The sequence below is a fragment of the Rhinolophus hipposideros genome, assembly GCF_964194185.1.
Source record: "Rhinolophus hipposideros genome assembly, chromosome: 11".
Classification (NCBI taxonomy): Eukaryota; Metazoa; Chordata; class Mammalia; order Chiroptera; family Rhinolophidae; genus Rhinolophus; species Rhinolophus hipposideros.
Window position 1 is genome coordinate 73,561,688 of NC_138057.1, and position 20,348 is coordinate 73,582,035.

At 44.8% G+C, this 20,348-nt stretch overlaps 1 protein-coding gene across 2 annotated transcripts in view; it reads right to left on the reverse strand.

The window, feature by feature from the left end:
- Positions 1–20,348, reverse strand: part of DENND1A (DENN domain containing 1A) — a 481,754-nt gene that overhangs the window by 184,466 nt on the left and 276,940 nt on the right. For both annotated transcript variants that reach the window (XM_081067070.1, XM_081067071.1), the window contains exon 11: positions 16,839–16,884. In XM_081067070.1, coding sequence (XP_080923196.1) covers positions 16,839–16,884 — 46 coding nt within the window. The remainder of the gene's footprint in view (positions 1–16,838; positions 16,885–20,348) is intronic.

Here is a 20,348-nt window from a genome sequence, read left to right on the forward strand (position 1 = left end):
GACCATCGTCAGGGCAGAGCCCAGCCCTCTGTCTCTGCATCTCCAGTGCCCAGTGACATGCCTGGCACAGGGCGAATGCTCAGTAATTGGAAAATGAATGAAACACCGTGGCTGGATCCACTCTACTGGGAGGCAGGCCTGGCAGCAGATGTCCATGTATGCCCAAATGGACGTCAGCCCCACGGAAGCAGATCGGAGCATGCTCAACGAAGTGCGATGGGAATAACAGTAATGACGGCAATGAGAACAATCAGGTAAAATTATCATGATTCATTAGTGCAGAATTAATTCACAGTTGACACAAAGGGTAAGATAGGAGTTAACATGGTGGTTAAGATGACCATGGGTTCTGGAATGAGCCAGTCAGATTCAAGCCCTGCCTCTGCTACTGGGTAACCTCGGCAAGTTCTTCGCTTCCAAGCCTCAGTTTTCTTACCTATAAAATGAGGACAGTGCTACCTACTGCAGAGCTGTGTTGTGAGGGTGCAGTGAGATAACATGGGTAACGGCTTTAACACAGTGCCTGACTGTGGTAGGTGAGCAAAATGGAGGCTATAAAGAAGCGAGTTTCTATCCTTGCAGTTTCAAAGTTACATCAATGAAATGGATTAGCGTTCCAAAGACTGTAAGAATGTAAACCCCTGATTTCAGACCAAACGGTGCTTTAAACTGCCACCAACTAGCATTCTCCTCCTGGCTATGTCTCAGGAGCACGTGCCAGCGTCTCAGTCCCAGCTCTGCCAGTTACTACGGTGCCACCTTCCGCAAACCCTTTTACTTCCCTGCACCTCAGTTTCCTCATCTACATAATGAGATTAAAATAGCACTGATAACACAGGATACTGGTTACCCTTGGGTCCGAGGAAGGATGACTACCAGGGGGCCCGAGGGCTTCTGGGGAGGTGGTGATAGTTTGTTTCCTGATCTGCTGGTGGTTACACGGGTGGGCCTGCCTTGCTGTACACTTAGGATGACTGCATGTGTCCCTATACAGCTCGTATTACAGGAAAATGTTGACAAAATAAGTGGTACAAACTTCACTAGACTGGTATGTGATTAGATGATAAATGTATGCACTTAGAAGTCTGGTATAGAACAAGCACTGGGTATGAACTATCATTACAATGAAAAACAATATAGCAATAATCCTGATATAAAGGATTCAATCTAGAATATTTTCACTGTGAGAACATTTGTTTGCAAAGGTAGACACCTCCAGGTCACGTTGTTTCTTCAATCTGCCCTGTCCCCTCTCTAGGGAAGGGCCCAGCGGCACCACTCTTGGCGCCTTCTGAGTGACACCTGCTTTACTTTGGGACAGCAGCAGGAGCGTGACTCAGCTGCACTGGGCTTTGGATTTTACCTTCTTTAACGTCTACTCACAGGACCCAGGGTAGGCTATTTAAACCTGGTAGAACGTCAGTTTCTCTACCAATAAAATGGGGCTATAACAAAATGCTACATAGAACTATGAGAGGATTAAGCAAAAAGAAAAAACTAGGAGTATTTCTTTTGCCCCCATGTGGCCATGTTCCCATGTGCCCCGGCGCTGGCGTTGGCCGCAGGCACGCCTTCTCCCTACTGGAGTGACCCCGAGGCCTGTAAGCAGTCTCTTCGCTCATGCCCAGCCAGCTCCTGAGACCAGCAATCAGGCCACCAAGCATAGGGGACGTCTGGTCCCGACCGACTTCCTGCAAGGACACTTTGCTTCAAGAGGACACAGCATCCTCTTGAACCGGCACCATCATACCCACAAAATGCTTTGTTTTGGCTCAAAGAAAGTCCCGTGTTCACCCCTCTATGAAAGACAACTGATACGGCTCTGACATTATACTTTATGTCTCCCATAAGTCTGACTTCTCAGCAGATTATTTTCCAGTTTTGAAAGGTAGATATGGTTAAAACTAAACTAAAAATTACGTCTTCATAGCTTGTTAATCCAAACTTTATCCTAAGTGACTGTCGCCGGGCTTCACGCTACCCTCCTGTTAACCTCTTAGGCTAAATAGAGTCCTGGTTGTGGGATGCACTGAGCCACAGCTGGCTTTCCAGGGGGGCCGCACAGGCCAGGAGCTGCGTCGCAAACTCTGCGCCCATCATCGCACTGGCTCTCACCACAAAATGAGAGCTACTAGCTGACACGCTCCTCCCACGGCCCAATCGTCCACACGTATCATTGAATGTAGGGCCCACGACACCCCTGTGGGGAGACAAGGAAACTGGGCGTCAGACAGGTAAAAGAGCACGTCCCAAGTCCTCTGGCTTCGACGCTGTGGAGCTAAACACGGAACCAGCTGAACACCAACACCTTTGTGTTGCCCAACTCATGGTACTAATTGCTCTGACATATTGTTTCCATCAGCAGACTGAGTAACTGTAACGCTATGGATGTTTGTTCCGCACCAACAGAAGAACAGCGCCCTTAAGGAGCTTGGTGGTTGGCCCAGACCTCATTAAAATTCCAGGGGAGAGGGTTTCCTACAGAATATCAGACCCATTCGATGGGTGAGAAAACTGAGGCTGAAGAAATGAAATGGTTTGCCCATGTTCTTACAACTGGTGTTTGTCAGAGAAAGGATTTGAATCTGGGTTGCCACTGTTCTTTCTACTATACAGCACATATCAAATGTGCTCAAATGCATGCGCATATATATGAGTAGCACATAACAAAGAACAGCATGGTGGCCTCCTAGGAGGAAAGGAAAGAGAACTAAGAGGGAAAGTGGAAAGGACAGGAAGAGGAAAGGCAAATATTCAGGGAGTCTAAACTCTTTATTCCCTCCTGAAATCTCGATACACGGAGGGAAAAGTGACATTTCCCTGCCCTTCCTCAGGCCCCAAAGGTCACCGAGCTGCCAAGCAGTTGATAAACGCAGTGGTTTTTCTTTGGAGCCAGGAGTCACTGATTTGCTCCTTCCTGCTCCGCAAAATTAAAAATCTAAGCCCGACAGTTCAGAGGACCCCTGAAAACACCGCTGGAATTTCCCAGCGTGCTTTAAACAGAAACAGAAGCTTGGCAGGGGAGGGAAGTGCTGTAAGCACCTCACAGGTCAGGCCGAATTCACTCCTCACAAGGTAATAAGCACTGACTCGTCATTAACAAATCCAGAGATTTCCAATGCAGGTCAGCAAAGGGGCTACTTCTCCTTTCCTGACCATCCATCCACTGGAATTCATTAATTCACTCATTTGGTCAGTCATGCATCAGTCAGTCCCTCATGTCAACTTTACGCTATGTGGTAAGGACAGTGAGATGACGACAACATCATCCTTAAACTCAAGACGCTTCCCGCCTGCTTGTGTGAGGGCACGGAGGGGGAGTGGTGGGGTAAATGAGAACCAATGTACCTAAGAGAGGGCACGCGTATGCAGTAGGAAAGACCCCATTCTGGTGGAACACCTCCGGTCACAAGGAGCTTGGCAGATCCCCTCGCCTGGCAGGTCCTGGGCTCGGGGGGAAATCCCAAGGGTAGTGTCCTGGCTCGCTCACTCACTCACTCACTAGCTGGGTGGCTTCGGACAGGGCACTTCTCCTCCTTGAGCATCGGCTCCCTTCTCTGAGAGGTGGGGTTCATGATCGGAAGCTTCAGGACGCTGAGACTACAGCAGTGGCGTGTTCCGCAGAGGGCCAGCCGGTCTCCTCAGAGAGCTCTGTGCTGCCAGCTCCCCTGGGGGCTCACCACACATCCAGCCAGCACAGCCTCACCATCCAGCCCCTCCCTGCCCTCAGATGGGAGGCACCAGCCCATGGACACCTCTGAGTCTGCTGGTGCTTTGCTTCCGACTGGAGCACCTTCCCCACTGCGGGGGACTCCACTTCCTCATGCAGAAAAAGAGGACGAGGAAGGTGTGACACCTTTCACCACTGCGGCAAAGCACAAAAGCGAGATGAGGTGGCAGAGCACTTGGTAAGATGTGAAGGTGGCCCAGACATAAAGTGCCGTGGTTATCTCCATGCTGCAAGACCCTTCCTCACTACTCCCGCTGCCATGGCAAGCTGCCTTCTCCGGCCCTAAGTCAGGTCCAGTGGCAACATACACTTGGGCCTTGATTAAAACTCGTTTAGTGATATTTCTCATTGTTTCATGAATACCTGTCAATTTCCCTTAAAATAACTGTTTTAACCTTACTATATGCACATATACTGCAATCATGCTTACCATTGTCACCTATAAAGTACCGCAGACTTTTTAAATAGGATATTTTTAAATATATTATTTGGTTTGTCCTCAAAGCAACCTCATGGAATAGATATCATCATTCCCACTGTACAGAAGAGAAAACTGAAGCTCTTGCCCCAGGTCCCATAGTAATAACAGAGCTAGGACTTGTGCTTTGGACTGCCAGGCCCCAAAGCCTGGACCCTTGTTCCCTCTACTTTCCTGGCTCAGCAAATACTGAGGACACTGACCAGGTCACAGGTATCTCTTATAACAACCTTCATGGGTAGACTTGTCAGAGGATAGACACAGAATAGCAAACAGACCTTAAAAGGAGGGCCAGTGTCATGTTTTTGTTTTGTACACACTAAAACACTTCATACAACAACATAATTGGGTTTGAATTCTAGTCCTTATAATTATTAGCTGTGTGATTTTGGACAAGTTACTTAACCTTTCTGTGTCCAAATTCCATCATCTGTACAACATGAGCATAGACTTGTGAGAATTTAATAGTGGGTGTAATACATCTGGCAGTATTTCAAAAATAGTATTCGTCCAATTTGAAACGATGAAACCTGAATTTAAGAGTTTCACTGGAGGTATAAGGAGATGTTGATTCCCTAGTCCCAAAATGGTTTGGGGTTACCATCTCATAAAACAGGGCCTCATTCCTCCCACATAACTGCCACTTGCCATCATTCATTCATCACTAAGCACAGAAAACCTGGACTCCCATCTCCACCTGCCTTTTATTTGAAATGTCAATTTTTAAAGAGTGGAGAGGTTGGAAACCCAATTTAACAAGCACACTGAAACATTGTTTATTGCCCCCATAAACATGGCTTAGTGAGAATTACGGACTTAATCAGAGTGAACTTATCTCCCGGTGCAAAGGAACACTTTAAATTTCAGAAATGGCACCTTCACTGTGAAAATCTCTTAACTTTTCAAACAAACTACAGGGGGTCTTAAACATATGGGCAGTAAAGAGGTGGCCATTACTGTGATTTGTCTTGCCCAAGAGCCCAGGAGCCCTAAAGGTTCATAACAACTTTAAGATCTAGGAAAAATATTTGGAAAATCATATGCAGGAGACATGTCTCTAAAAACACCCAAAAGGTCTGCTGAGTGGGACGTAAAGTGTGTGCAGTTGCTTGGGGCTGCCCAAGAGACAGGCCCCTGGAGTCATTAGAACATGGGCTATTCCATAAGCAGCAGCCCTGGGAAAGCACACCTCTCCTCCTGTGTGGAAGGTGAAGCATTTAGCAATAGGTCACATTTGGTGACCTGCTTTGGAATAGAGAGGTGCTACCTAAATCCCAAAGGCTGTGAAATGCTTTGAGTGATTCCCCCCACCTCCAAAAAAACTATTCCAGAGAATGGCATCCTGTGATCCCCAACTTCCCAACTTGAAGCTTCATTAGGGCATCTCTGCATCTGTGCAGGAAAGGTTTTCATAAAGACACCCCATTTTGCAGAGAATGTACCAGCCTGGCTGCCAGAGGCAGGAAAGGCAACAGATATAAAATTTTATTATTTCAATACCCCAGTAGCAGCCAGGGGACTTAATGAAATCACCAAGATTTACAATCTGAAATAGCTATTGCACAGACAGATATGGTTAAGGGAGCTGCGCCCTCTGACCTTTCAACCCTTTGATCCTCTCACAGCAGGTGGCCTGGAGCCCCCTCCTGGGCATCTTCCCTCCCTTCCGACACTACTGGACCTTGATGTGCAATAATTCTGACCCTACACAGGTGACTCTCATGCTGCTTATCACCAGCAGCTGCTGCTAATGGAATGGCCAAAATCACTTGGCCTCGAGATTCTGACTCGGAGATGATGGGAGAGGAATCTGCTGTGCTCTGTCCGAACAGTGCTGAAATGATGTTCAATAATCCAGCCCCAAGTCCAGTCGTTTGGCAATGCTTAACAATGTCATTACCAAAAGCTGTCCTAGAAATGGAGCTCTGTCTCCTCTGATTTATACTTTGAGTTGGAAAAGAAATACCTCTTAAAAATAAATCACAAATCTCAAAAAAAAAAAAAAAAAAAAAATTCAACCCTGAAGTCCCAAATGCATCTCTCAGAACTTCCCTAAAACCATGTGCAGCAAATTTATACCAATGAAAATCAAAACAATTTTTGGAAACCTAAAATTGACTGTTTTCAGTTCCATGAAATTTCATTTAAAAAAGCCCATATGCCAAAATGTCCAAATTCTCTTATTTTTAAAAATTGGGATGACTTCCAAAATCATAGCTATCTTTTTCTTCCTTTTTGTTTCTTCTAAAGCTAAGGATGGGTAATGTGCATATGTACTTATCAAGCTTCATAATTTAACCCATTCGGCCAGTAGCAAATAGTTGCAATAAAACGCTAAAGAGGCAGGATATAAATTTATTATTACTGTATCTTTCAAAACAATTGATGCCAAGGATTAACGTATTCTATTTGGTTAAAGACGTGTCCAGGAGTCCAGGCAGCCCCAGTCTGAAGCTTAAGTTTTTTGTCAGATATTTGGGTTTACACGGAGGGAAGGATTTTAGGCAGGACACACAAACCACTCTGTGGAATGTTGGTAACTTCCACCCACAAAAGAAAACTAGTGCCACTTGATCACGCTTAGAAAAGGTCCCGAGCCAATGCCTCCGATTCTAAACAAACAATATACTGGTCCCACTCTGTACCTGCCAAGGCCTGAGCTTAGGTCATAAGGTCTGAATTCAACGGGCAAAGGAAAAACCTACTCCTTTTGTGGCCTAAGTGGCATATATCTTAAATATTCAATTTTAAATGTTTGAAATCAGCTGAGAATCAAACAATATGTAAGGAGAGGTTTATAGACTTCAATTTCAGTCACACTTTTCTCTATGGATGATTAAGTGTGGTACAGATAGCAGTTTCTGGAGAAATGAGTTTAGCAGGAAAGAAAAGGTACGACGGTGACTACATCGGACTTTGACCACTTTGTACAGAATTGTTATTAAGCTAGCTTCTTCAGAGATACCTATTGAAAAGACTTTACTGATACTAACATCTACCGTTGAGTGAGGGTCTGCTAGCACATGGAACTTAGGTCATATTATTTCTAACTGTCACCACGTTAAGGCAGGTACCCCCATTTTGAAGATGGAGGTATTAGGGCACACACACACAGAAGCACAGTGACTTGGCCCAAGTCACACACAGACAGATAAATGGTAGAGCAGGGATTCAAACTCGGGCTTACTGCCTGCCCCCGAAACCCATGGTCCATCCACATTTTCCCCAACAAAAGCAAACCAAAAACAAACAAAAAACCCCAAAACAATAACAGGCAGTAATTGGTGTGGAAAACGCTGGATTTCATTTTGCCTACACACTGCCGCGGAGCACTTAAGAGCCTTCGGAATCAATTATTTTGGATCATTAGGAGGAAGTTTAATTTGGTTGACAAACACCCCTACTGTGGTGACCTCACATATCAACAACAAATGCCTGACGGTCACAAACCCGGACCATGAGTCTGCGGAGCATGGTGTTAAACAGAACCACATGTGCCTGGATTCCAAGTGGGATTTGACTAGGCCAAGGGTACCACTCTTCAATCACCGCGCCGCTGGTCTCGGAGCTCCCACGACAGCCCCGCCCCTAATCACTTGCAAGGAAGTTTATGAAGTCACCAGTCCTATGTGCTGTGCTCCGTCAACAGTGCGTCCACGTTACTGTCAACTTAGAAAAGGCCACTCGCTGAGAAGTACAAAGGAGGCTGAAAAAGAGGGCTGAGTCAACCTTAGGTAGATGTCTTCTAGCTCATTTTAAAGAAAAACGATCAGTTCTACATGCAGATATATTGATACACATGTCCAGGCGTCCCCCCTTATTGGTGGCTTCACTTTCCCCAGTTTCAGTTACCCACGGTCAAGCACGCTCTGAGACTACTAAATGGAAAATTCCAGATATTTTGGGAGAGAGAGACCACATTCACAGAATTTTTATTACAGTGTATTGTTATAATTATTGTTTTCATATTAGTTATTGTTGTTAATCTCTTACTGTGCCTATTTTATAAATTAAACTTTATCACAGGTCTGTGTGTAGGGGAAAAACATAGTCTATAGAGGGTTTAGAACTATCTATGTCTTCAGGCATCCACTGCAGATCTTAGAACAAATCCCCTGTGGATGGGGGGCTACTGTAAAAACTTCCATTAACTGGTACCTGACACATGGTGTGCACTAAATTTTCTCATTTACTCCTCATTAAAAACTCTTATGAAATCAGGAATCTACCCATTTTATAAGCAAGGGGTCTGAGGCTCAAAGAGGCACCTTAACATTCCATCTTCAAAACCTGCCTTTCCCTCAAAGGGGCGCCACTTAGAAATTCTACGGCTCAAGTTCCACGTATACTGGTCGACTCTCATTCAATGGTCGATGTGACTACTAAGTATTTCCAACAGGCCTCTCTTAAGGATAACGTAAGAGCAGTTTTGTACCAAGCGGTCAGACTGTGGGATAATAACCATACCTTTATCCTGCTGCTAAACTGATCCCTCCTTTAAACAGAGGTGCGTGTTTAAAGTCACCTAGTAATGGGGGAGCTAGCAGAATGGGAATCGAGGTTCACAGAACTCTAGAACCCAAGAGTCTGTGCCACTCTGCTGCACAGCTTCCGGCATGAGGCTCCTTATCTTAATCTGACAGGAATCTGATTAGTTCAAGTTTCTCATAGTAACAATTTATAAACTTTTACGTGTTCTTTGAAGTCAGTTTTAACATTGCTAAACGGAACTTACACATATAATGACTAGCTAAGTGATGATAGGAAAATTGGGAAACAAAAGCATCAATGATGGTTTCACATTTTCTACTGGGATTCTCCCTCATAAATTACTCAGTTCTTCTAATCTATAACAGAGGCTTATCTCATCTCACAAGAGAACATTTCAGTCACAACAAATTAGACTGAAAATGTACTGACTGCAAGAGATACTTAAATCAGCCAGAAGTACTTGTTCCCTTTGATTACATAAATTACTACTACAATTTTAAATTGTTTTATATTAACTAATTCCAAAATGAGGGTAAGTGGCATTTAAGAACTGCACTCATTGTAAAAGCAGATGCCACTGTGAAAAGGAGAGCGCTTCCAGGAGACGGCCATCAGGAGACACCCAGGAGCTCCGTGAGGCCCTAAGCTGAACAGAGCTGCCCAGTGCTCACTCTGAATGTGGGATGTGACAGAGCCTCACATGTGATGATTTTGCATGACAACAAATAACACGCTAAGGAAATTACAGCAAAACCAAACTACTGTCCAATTACCTTTTTCTTTCGATGATAAAGCAAGCACCAGGGTTTCACTGATCTAAGCTTTGCCTCTTAGTGTTATTACCAACTGCAAAGAATAATGTTCTGCACAGTATTTTTAAAAAGCTCTTCACATCCATTATATCAGTTAATTCTCACAACTCTGTGACATGGATAATACCATCTTCATTCTCCTGATCAGAGAATGGAGCCATGGAGAGGATAAGTAACCCAGCCCCGGTCACCAGGGTACTTGAAGCTTTTCTGTGGAGGAATATGAGCTGCCAGATGCGAGAGCTCCTTTCCCCTCACCACAAACCCCAGTGCATGGCACAGAGGCCGCCCTGAGAAGGAAAAGCTCTGGCAAAGAAGGGAGCCTCTCTGCCAGGCTGGGGACAGGGCTTGGCATAATCCACGCAGCCCGACGGGAGGGTGCAGAGACCAAGCTCTGGGGGCTCAGGGCTGTGTGCACAGGATTTTACCTCTCTGAGCCCCAGCTCCCCCCATTTTTAAATCTAGGTATCTCCTACTTGGCCAGAGAGATGCTGGGAAATGCTCAAAAGTGACAACCGGCCGAGTGCCTGGCCCAGAGGTAGACACTGAGCAAGGACTCAGAAGGTGCAGCCTCAGCCCAGGTTTCTCCCTGTCTTGCTAACACTGTCCTCGTGAACCTGTGACAAACTACCAGGTGGGATTCTTCATGCACATGTTGCCTTCTTACAAAGCAAGAGCACGATTACGGAGCGTTAGCAAATAACCCTCCACGGAATTTCTCAGTTCTTATGAGGACACACAAGTCACCTCTGACAATGGGGTATAATCACGGTGCAGGGCTTCGCACCACCCTGAGCATTAGCGAGCGTGCACTATACCTCACCGCTGCCTACCAGTCCCGCAAAGAGGCAAACGGTAAACGAGAAACACTGATTCACTATGAAACTGTTTAAAAACAAATACCCTCAATACCGAACAAAGGACTAGACTTTCTATGCCAGAGGAAAAATGACAAGAAAAAATTAGTTAACATGGTGCCAACTCATCTGACAGAAACTCAGGTTCTTTGAGAGGCAAAGAGGGAAAAAGAGTTATTTTTCTTGTCTGTAAATGAATAAATCCTGTTCTTTTGCATAGAAGCCTCACATTAGACCAGGAGCCCCACTGCAGATATAGATGTCGCCTCTGGATGCCAAGGACCAAGAGGAGCTTTAACTTGGCACCTGGATGCCGTCCCTGAGTGATGGCTCGGTTGTGTTCCCAGCACTTGGTGTGTCTGCAAAATCAGGCTTCTGGGAGCCCGGGCTAAGCCTAGATATAGGATGGTGACAGAGGGGATGGGCTAAGCCTAGATACAGGATGGTGACAGAGGGGACTGCTGTGAGCTTGGCCCTGGTCCTGGCGCACCCACCACAGGCCTCCTGAAATTGCACTGGGTCCTAGGTCTCACTCCCTTGCCCTCCTGCCTGGAACTATCACTTAGTATATAACCTAAAGGTATATCCTTAAACTGGGCTGTAGAAAGAATATCTAGTTCATAAAAACAACTTGGAAACAAAGAAGAAAAGACAAAATCCAGTAACAGTGGTGCTTAAAACCTCAAAGAAAGTCATCACTACAAACACTTCTGCGACGGCTTGGTAGCGAGGGCACCCACTGGGAAGCTAGGGTGTGGGACGCTGACACATCTGAATTTTATATATGTGGTTGTGGTGTGTGATTTACTTCAGAATTACCTTGATCTTTACAAATCTCAATTTACTTTATTAAGGCAGTTAAGCAGGTTCACAGCATTTTATATGGAAGGATTGCTTCCAACGGCCCAGAAGGAGAAGGCCTGCCCATGTCCCTCCCCTGTTTACACACTTCAATGGCTCTCCATTGCCCTGTAAAGTTCAGGCTCTTTCTCACAGGCTCACAAGGCCCCGGCCTGCCTGCCAGCCTCGGCTCTCCTCTACCCCTTCTCCCCCTTCGGCCTCAGGCTCCTATCAGACCCTGAACTACTCACACTTCCTGGAAAACTCCATGGGCTACACTGTAAGTCTTTGTAGATGCTGTTCCCTGTCCCCTGGCCAAATTCTTACTTACCTGTTAGGTTTCAGTTTAGGCATTCCAGTGTGCTGAGAAGCACAGCACTCAAGGCGAGGTTTGGTGTCTCCCCTACCAGAGCCCATGGCACCCCGAATTCACTGCGGTTACTTTCTACTCGTCTACATCTGCTCTAGACAAAATTACATCAGGTCAGGGATTATGTCAACGTGTAGTCACTATTAGACTTGGAGTACGAGGCCATGCCTGGTACACAGAAGCCTCTCAAACTACGACTGTAAAGGGATGTTTACTGTCTCCCTACCACAGGCCAGACGCTGGGATACGCTGGCCAATACAGCACTCCCTTATCTAATCATTAGCACACTCCTCAGAGATGGGCACCAACCGCTATTACAGATGAAGAAACTAAGATACAGAGAGAGAGCATATGCCAGCAGTCACTACAGCAGGGGTGGGGTCAGAGGGGACTGGGATATATTTAGCAAACCCTAGGGAAGTGCCACTCCCACCCCTGAACTAGTCTCCAGCACTGAAAACCAGGAGAAAATAGATTTATCAAAAATAAATAAACAAACAAATAAACAAAACAATTTATCAGTTGAAACTCTCTTTCCCTAGAAAATAAGGCTGATGAGTATGACCCTTGGAGCCTAAAAGTCCCTGAAAAACGATTTTAAAGCCATCAAGTTAACAATGTCAACAACTCTAAGGCCACTGAGGAAACAGAAACGGCAATGGTTGCTGAATGTTTGTTGAATTCTTTATGTGCCACTCAGTGCTAGGCACTCAATCACCAGTATCTCTCTGGATCCTCCAATAATCCTACAGGGGAGGTACAGCCATCGCCCTCATTTTACAGGTGAGAAAAAAGCTCAGAGGTCATTTACCTGGCCCAAGGTCACACAAGCAGAAGTAGGACAGCGAGAATGCAGCGCCCACATTCTAACTGCGCCCCTGCACTGTCTCTGGGCCTAGGTAGAGCTTTGTTTACAGGCTAACGTGAGTCTCCATGTGGAGCTGTGTCATTGCTACTGCCTTTCCTTCCTCCTTCCTGGCCGTTCTGCCACCAGGAAGAGATATCATAAAATACCCTAATGTCACTCTGAGGCCTGTACACACAGCGTTGTTTGTGAGGCTTAGACAGGAAGGACTTCATGTATCAAATAGGAGAAACACCAGCGACCAGATATGGCCGGCACCTGCTCCCACACACAGCACAGAAGAGGGGCTGCAGAAACATCTCCCAAACTAACCCGAGGTCGAGAGAATAAAAGGAAACAGTCACGGTGTAATCGGGCCCCGCTCTGGTATTTCCTAGCTGCCAGGGAACGTGATCATTCTGTCCAAGAAGAAACCAGGTCTGTGCCAACATCCTTGCCTATCCTGCTCACTCACCACGAGACTCCAGTTAGTGTTTGCTTAAATGAGAGAAAGACACAGAAAGGCCGAGGAGGGATCAGCATGACGGTGAGCTGTAACCGTGTCACGTTGGAAGGAAGGCAGTCACTTTAAGGGGACCTGCTTACCATCTAACAAATTGCAAGGGCGCCCTGTAAGAGCATGGAGACTAGAATCAGGTCTTTCCTCAAAATAACCTTTGTTTCAAACGAGAACACTAGGTTATAATTTACATTCCTTTCTGTGCAACAAATTTGAATGTCATAAAAATGGTTAAAAAGTCTTCCTATGGTAGCTTTTTCTAAACTTTTATGAACATCTGCCACATTCATTTGAAGTTTAAAAAATTCTGGCACATATGCAAAGGCATAATAAGGTGCCTATAGCTTTCAAGAAAAAATAACAAGACAGTCAAAAATAAGCCTTTTGCTGAATTGCCAGTAAGAAAACTAGTACGGGAGAGGAGATGGGCCTTTCCGAGCTCCCTCCTTAAAGGGCTCTCCCCTGGCCAGGTACGAGCTCCTCGCCCGCATTACAGCGCACAAACGGCTCCTGGAAGACATCTCGCTGGAAGCATCCCTCTCATCTGAAGGGTATGACAGAACCAGGTAAACCCAATCAGAAAGCACGACTAGAGCACTCCGAGTCTGAGCTGAACTCCACGAGAGGAGATGAGAAGACGAAATTCCAAGTTTTGGTAGTTCATGGCTACCCAACGCACTCAGGAAGTGCTACTTTGTTCAGAAAGGGTCTTAACTGGCTTTAAGTGTGGGGCGACTACTATTTTTCTTTTTCTTTCAGTGCTGACCACACAGGAGTTGGGCATGGCAAACCCCTCCTCTAGTTTAGCCAATCCATAGGGCTGAGACCTTATCTTGGCCTGTGCTTTCAGAACTTTGTCACTTAAAGCCTTTCAAAGTCTGGGCGCAGTGCACTTGACCCATTCATCTAAGCGCCAAAGTCGTCTCTGGTTTTAGCTTCAAAATTTAAGCATGTTTTACTAATAAAGGGCCTTGTTTTAAATTACTTACAATCATAAAAAAGTACTCCATCCATCTTTAAGTAAAATCATGGTGCTGGGTTCTCTGAAAACAGCGACACCTATCGGTAGGCTCTAAGAGTGTTCCGGATTGCAGCTTTCCAAGCACGCCCTCAATCCATCTTTTCAGAAAGCACCTTCCTGGTGCCCTGCTACGTGCTGAGGACACCACAGTAAATGAAGCACGGTTCTTGTTCCCAAAGGACTCCTGGTCCAAGGGATGATGGGGAGGGATAGGGAAGCAAGGGGACCCAGAGCAGGAGGCACAGGAAGTGAAAGACGATGACAAAATGGGAGGACTTCTTGGACGAGCTGGAGAAGGGTGAGCCATGCAGAGGTGCGGGAATGTGGCGATGGTGAGGGATGGACAAGCACATGGCTAACAAGGGGCAGTGAGAGGACAGAAGGCTTGACCGCAGCGAAGAGACTGAGCAGAAGTCAGGGGCCGTCAGAGGGACACAGGAAGGAGGGCTACTAAAGGGAGAGTGATTGGTGGAAGGCCACCCCCTCAGCGCGGGGCTGTGCACTGAATGTCATCTTCAGACCCCCAGGACCCAGCAAAAGGTTTGGAACATGAGAGGCCCTCCTTCTGCTCAGCAAATGAATGAATAAGGCTTTGCATGAATCCAGGATAGCAAAGAAAAATATCAACCAAGGCAGTAAGGAAGGAAGAGGGTGAGAGGTGTGTCAGAGCCTCGGTGACTAGAAAAAAAGGAAGAGGAAAAGGAGCACCCAGCCATGCTCAGCAAGTCCCACGATGGTGCCTCTGCCGGCAGGGCTGCCATTCACAGGGACCAGAATGCCGGAAGGGGAGTAAAAGAGCTGTGTGTGTGTGTGTGCGTGTGTGTGTATGTGTGTGCACGTGTGTGTGCGTGCATATGCGTATGTCTGTGTGTGCATCTGCGTGTATGTGTGCACGTGTGCATGCATCTGTGCATGTGTATGCACATGTGTGAGTGTGCGTGCATCTGTGCATGTGTGTGCACATGTGCGTGTGTGCGTACATGTGTGCGCATGTGTGCGTCTGTGTGCATATGTGCGTCTGTGTGTGTATGTGTGCACATGTGCGTGCATGTGTGTGTGCGCATGTGCATGCGGAGGTCAGAGAGAGGCGTGCTACTGTGAGAGTCGCAGCTGCGAGGCCCTGACATTACCTTGGTAGCTGAAACAAAGCCTTGAACACGGTGGCTAGAGGGCATGTAGAGAAGGAAAGCAGGTCCGGACTAGAAACATGGACAATGCTGAAGGTACAGGGACGTGAAAAGGAGTCTGAAAACGCCTGTTAGAACAGTCTGCTAGCAGGAGGAGAAGCAGGAAAGAGCTGTGGTCTCCAACAGACCAAATGGTCTTTACATTAGTGTTTCAAACTCTACAACAATTGGCACTAAAAGCCTATTAGAAAGTATTCAATTTAAATTTTTCATACAGGAGCTTTGAATATATCCTCAAACTTGACAAACAAAGGTAAAACACAGAAGAAATCTCTTCAATCTGATCTAAATACACCATCCAAGAGAGCCCGTAAACTGCACTGTCTGTGCTCAGGGCTGGGTGATGACAAGGAGGAACTGTTAACAGAATGCAGGAGCCACATGGCCGTCCTGTCAAATGAGAAATTTGAGCAGATTTCTGTGGTCTATTTTGATCAAGATTCTCAATGTCAAACAAACAGGTTTTTCGATAACCAACTTGTTTCATTTTCGTAAGCACAATAGCACAGTGTGCAACAGTTAGCAGAGAAGCAGGTGGTCCTCGTCGACGTGAAATGAAGGGAACAGAAGAAGAGAAGTAGCACTCCCTTTAAGACATGCAAAGCATCATCACAGACGGATATGGCTTTAGATTTTCCTCTGAGAGCTTATCTCCTGTGCAAACAGGCCAGCCCCCCACCTCCCACCCCATTTTGCTCTAGTACAAATTTAAGCTCTCTCCTGAGGAGGGAAAAGCTTAGGGTTCACATCTACAAACCCACGGCACTTACAAAAGCACGGATAAGTCCTTTAAAAGAATTGCTATCTAATTGGTCCAGCCATGCAGAAAGCAATCTGGCGTCAGATTCACGGCTTTGACCAAGCATTTCTACATTAGGGGTTCTGTGCTACGGAACTAAGTCAAGATGCAGATAAAACCTTATGCATAAGGATATTCATTGAATGTTATTTACCATAGTGAAAAAGGATAAACAACCTAAGTGTCCCACAGTAATAGGAAAATGCTTAAGTTGTGATATATACAAACAGCCGAATGACAGGTAGCAAACTAAAAATTATTATTACTGAGAGTAAATAAAAACATGTAGAAATCCCCAAGCCATAATATTAAGTGACATATAAAAACATAAAATTATATTTATATAAAACACATGTCCATGATGTACATTGATACAAAATATATACTCATAGAATAAAGACCAGGAGGACGACTATAAAATGCTAAACAGTGGTTGAATTTACAATAGTGATTTTGTGGATAACTTTCATCTTCCTCGTTGTACCTCTATATACTTCTTACACCACATTTTCTACAAGGAAAAATGTAATATTGGCATAGTGGTTTAGAATAAACATCATTTTGAAAAGCGAATCATTTCCCTTCCCTTGTTCAAACCCTGGAAGACCTTTTTCCTCCTGCCTCTTTGAACGTCACTCCCTCCAAGCAAAGTGGAATGAAAACTGACAATCTCCAAGCAAAGAGGAAAAACACTGGACATGAGCCCAGTGGAAAGGGTCTAAGGTGAACACTCAGCTCTGTGCACCTGAGAAGAGACTGTGCCTGAGGTGCTGCTCGACGCGCTCCCCCGGGTAGAGCTGTGAATCCACAGACCGTGTCTTTTCCACGGCCACACAGCAAAACACAATGGCAAGTAGAGAGACCTGGGAAGGAAAGGAGCCAACTTACCTCCATTAAACTTAAATGGATTCCTATGAGGTAGGGCATGGGAGCACTGTGAAGAGAAACAGACACACAGCTGCTTTAATGTCTGTTGCTTCCGACAGAAAATTACAGATGGTTCACTATTTGGAGAAAAACTGTTTTAATAAACGTATGCACAGTTACATTTCCTTTCACAACAAAAACCCTAATATGACATTTTGTTCCCAAGCCTAGAAACTTCAGGAGAATTTCAAAATGCGGGCAGTACTGGAAGCAGCATGGGTGGCAGGAAGACAGCCGACTTTGGCGTTAGTCCCTAAATAGCAGCTATGCAAATGTAACTGCCCAGCCTCAGTTGTCTTATCTTTAAAATGGGATCTTGGAACTGAACTGGTAGGTTGCCATCAGAATAAGAGACAATATACATTGAGTGATTAGTGCAGTTCCTGACGCATATGGGAACTATTTATTATTGCCACAATTACAACAGAAAAAGCAGTTAACAAGGTTGAAATGGAGAATGATTTTTTATTTGCTGTTTCCTTCTGCCATCAAGAGATGTGATCTAACTGTCCCTTCTGATTGGACAAAGCACATGGAGAGCTACCAGCAAGCATCTCCTCCCCCACGGCACCCATGCCACCCGATGACACTAAAATTCATCAAGCCCCTATCAGCTACTTCATTCACAGGGCAGCGGGTTCCCTAAGGTAGTGCCTGAGCAGAAGAGAGAACCCAACTCCAAAGGTTTTAAAACCTGGGCTTTATGGATTGTTTTTCTTTGGTTTCAGGAGTCTGTGTGCCTATGTGCGTGCACTTGCATGCACAGACCCCCCCACACAATCATTTAGGACGTTACTTACAATGATAAATGTGCTAGGCATTATATGAGAAACTTCGAATTCATCTTTTCTAATCCACAGAATAACTATACAAGGTAGGTATTATCCCCATTTTACAGAGGAAAAAATAGGCCCAGAGAGCTTAAATCACTTATCTAATGCCATAAAACAAAGTAAGTGGCAAACATAGGATTTGACCCCAAAGTTTCTTCTCTGTGCCATACTGACTTCCTAACACCGAGCCTAAAATCCCCAGGCCCACCACCCACATGACCTTTTCCTTAGTGGGAGGGAAGAGGTCAAGGAGGAGGGAGGGAGCGACTGACATCTCTTCCATGTGTCTGTCCAGTACGTGCGATACATCCGGTGAAAGGTGCAAGAGAGGATTTTCACTTGTCTTACCAGGGAGACCACTACATGGGTGGTGTAGGTGCCTGACCACTGCACGTACACCTGAAGCTGGATAATATTGAATGCCAACTATAATTTAATATACATATAGTCACAGGATACAGAGTACAGCATAGGGAATAGAGCGAACGGGATTGTAATAGAGATATGCGATGTCAGAGGGGCAATAGATTGGGGGAGAGGGATTATCACTTTGTGAGGGGTGAAATGTCTAACTAGTGCATTGTTTTGTACAACTGAAACGAAGGGAAGGGAAGGGAATAAAGGAAGGAAAGAAGGAAGGAGAGAGGGAGAGAGAGAGAGAGAGAGAGAGAAGAGAGAGAGAGAGAAAGATTTTACGAGCCCGGAGGAAAGAGGCCTGTCTCATGTGAAGTGACCAGCCACCTCTCTGCTGAGGCAGCTGGGGGCATGGGAGTGGACTCACATGGGAGGCTTTCTTGGGGACAGGACTGGGGAAACAAGGAGTGGTAAGACATGAGAAAGGAGAGATTTGCTTCCAATTGAATACTAGGGATTTTAGGCTTTTATCCTGAAAGCAATGGATAAGGAATGAAGGTTTTTAAACATCAGATGTGCATTTTAAAATTGCTCAAACATTTAAAAATAAAGGCACAATTCCCTCATTACCATTCAACAAATAAAATTCTTCAAGCAAAAAATCCTTCCCCAGAATATAAACTGTCCTTCTTACTACAGATCTCAGCAGTAATATATCTTGGGAGCCTGTAAAACAGACTTGAATATTAGCAGCACAGTTTGGGAACGATTCTTCTGGAAGACTTTTGTATTTGATAATAGCCAAAGAAAGAATTATACACACAATTGCAGTGAAAGTGGAGTTGTCTTTTTTCTTTCTTCTCTTCTCTCTTTTTAAAAAAGGTATCTGCTGTGCACATTCAGCTTCTCTTCGCTTCTAGGGGCAAGGAAATGCCCTACGATATTTTTTTCCCTTAAACTGTAAACCATTAGTTTAGCTGCCAGCTACACAAATGCTCAAACTTCCCAGTGTGCCTGGCTCTGCTGTCCAAGTTTTTTCCAACGTACACTGAAATGAATGTGTTTCTAATTAAGTAGCTTCAGGAACACGACAGCTTCAATGTCAAAAATACAAAGTCTGAACCCTGGCAGGAAGTCTTAAGACTACAAATGTCTCATCTAGTGGAACCTTGCCTAATGTAATGAAAGGAAGCAGGAAGAGTGCAGAATTCCAGAAAAATGGCTACTTATTAATGTGTCCAGAGGCACAGCCTAACACACAGAAGGGAGAAAAACTCAAATCCATAGACTTCCACCAAATCTTATGAACTTCTCCAGTTCCTGCATTCGATCATACAACTGACCGATAACCCTGAGTTTTCATTAGTATTTCAGAATTAAAATTCCAAATAATCCAACACAGAGAAAAAGACATTCCAACAACTGTGAGAAAAAGGTGAAAATAAATACCTACAGCAAAAACCTCTGTACAACTCAACACAGACTCTTCTCTGAAAAAGAAGTATTTTCTAGAATTCTAAATATGTAGGTTTTAATGCCATGCCCTTTTGTCCTGCAATAAAATCAATAATACCCTGAAAGAGAGGATAAAGGAATCTTACAGAAATAACTGCAGATGAGGAAGAGACAAAGTAGGACTCACTCTTCAGTATGGTCTGGTAGGTCTTTTTTTAAGCTCAATAGTTTTCTGAAGAATAATTATGGCCTATCGTAGAAATGTAGTTTCTTAGCCAAGTATTGTTAGGGTTGCAATAGCTCTGTATTTAGAAAATATTTAAAACACATTTGGAAATCACAGCAGCTCCCTGCTCTATATGAACGCAAATTTAGACAAATACCTTTTATGTTGTCATCATTTGCTTACAAAGCCCCAAATACTGCCCTGAATCTTCTGAAATTTTGTTCTGAGCATATACTAATTACAAATTCCAAGTGGGAAGGGGTGGGGGTGGAGGGGTTGGGGGAAGAAACCTGAAGTCTCTTTAACATCTCAGTGTAGCACATACGATACAACTGGGTAATTCTAGGTGCGTTCTGAAAACAGTTTCTGTTCTCATTATACCTAAACAGTCATTGCTGCCACTGACTCATTTTCTTTGGAAACCTCTTTGTGATGCCTTTTTATTGTAAAGAGAAATTTTTCTGGGGGAAAAACCACTCTCCCGTGATCATGTCATCTTAACAGAACTGCTTCTGTTTCTGCATTTTTCTCCTCCAACGTTGGCCCACATTAATAAACATTTTTATATCTTTTAAACTAGAGTGTGCAAATATTTTATTGCTT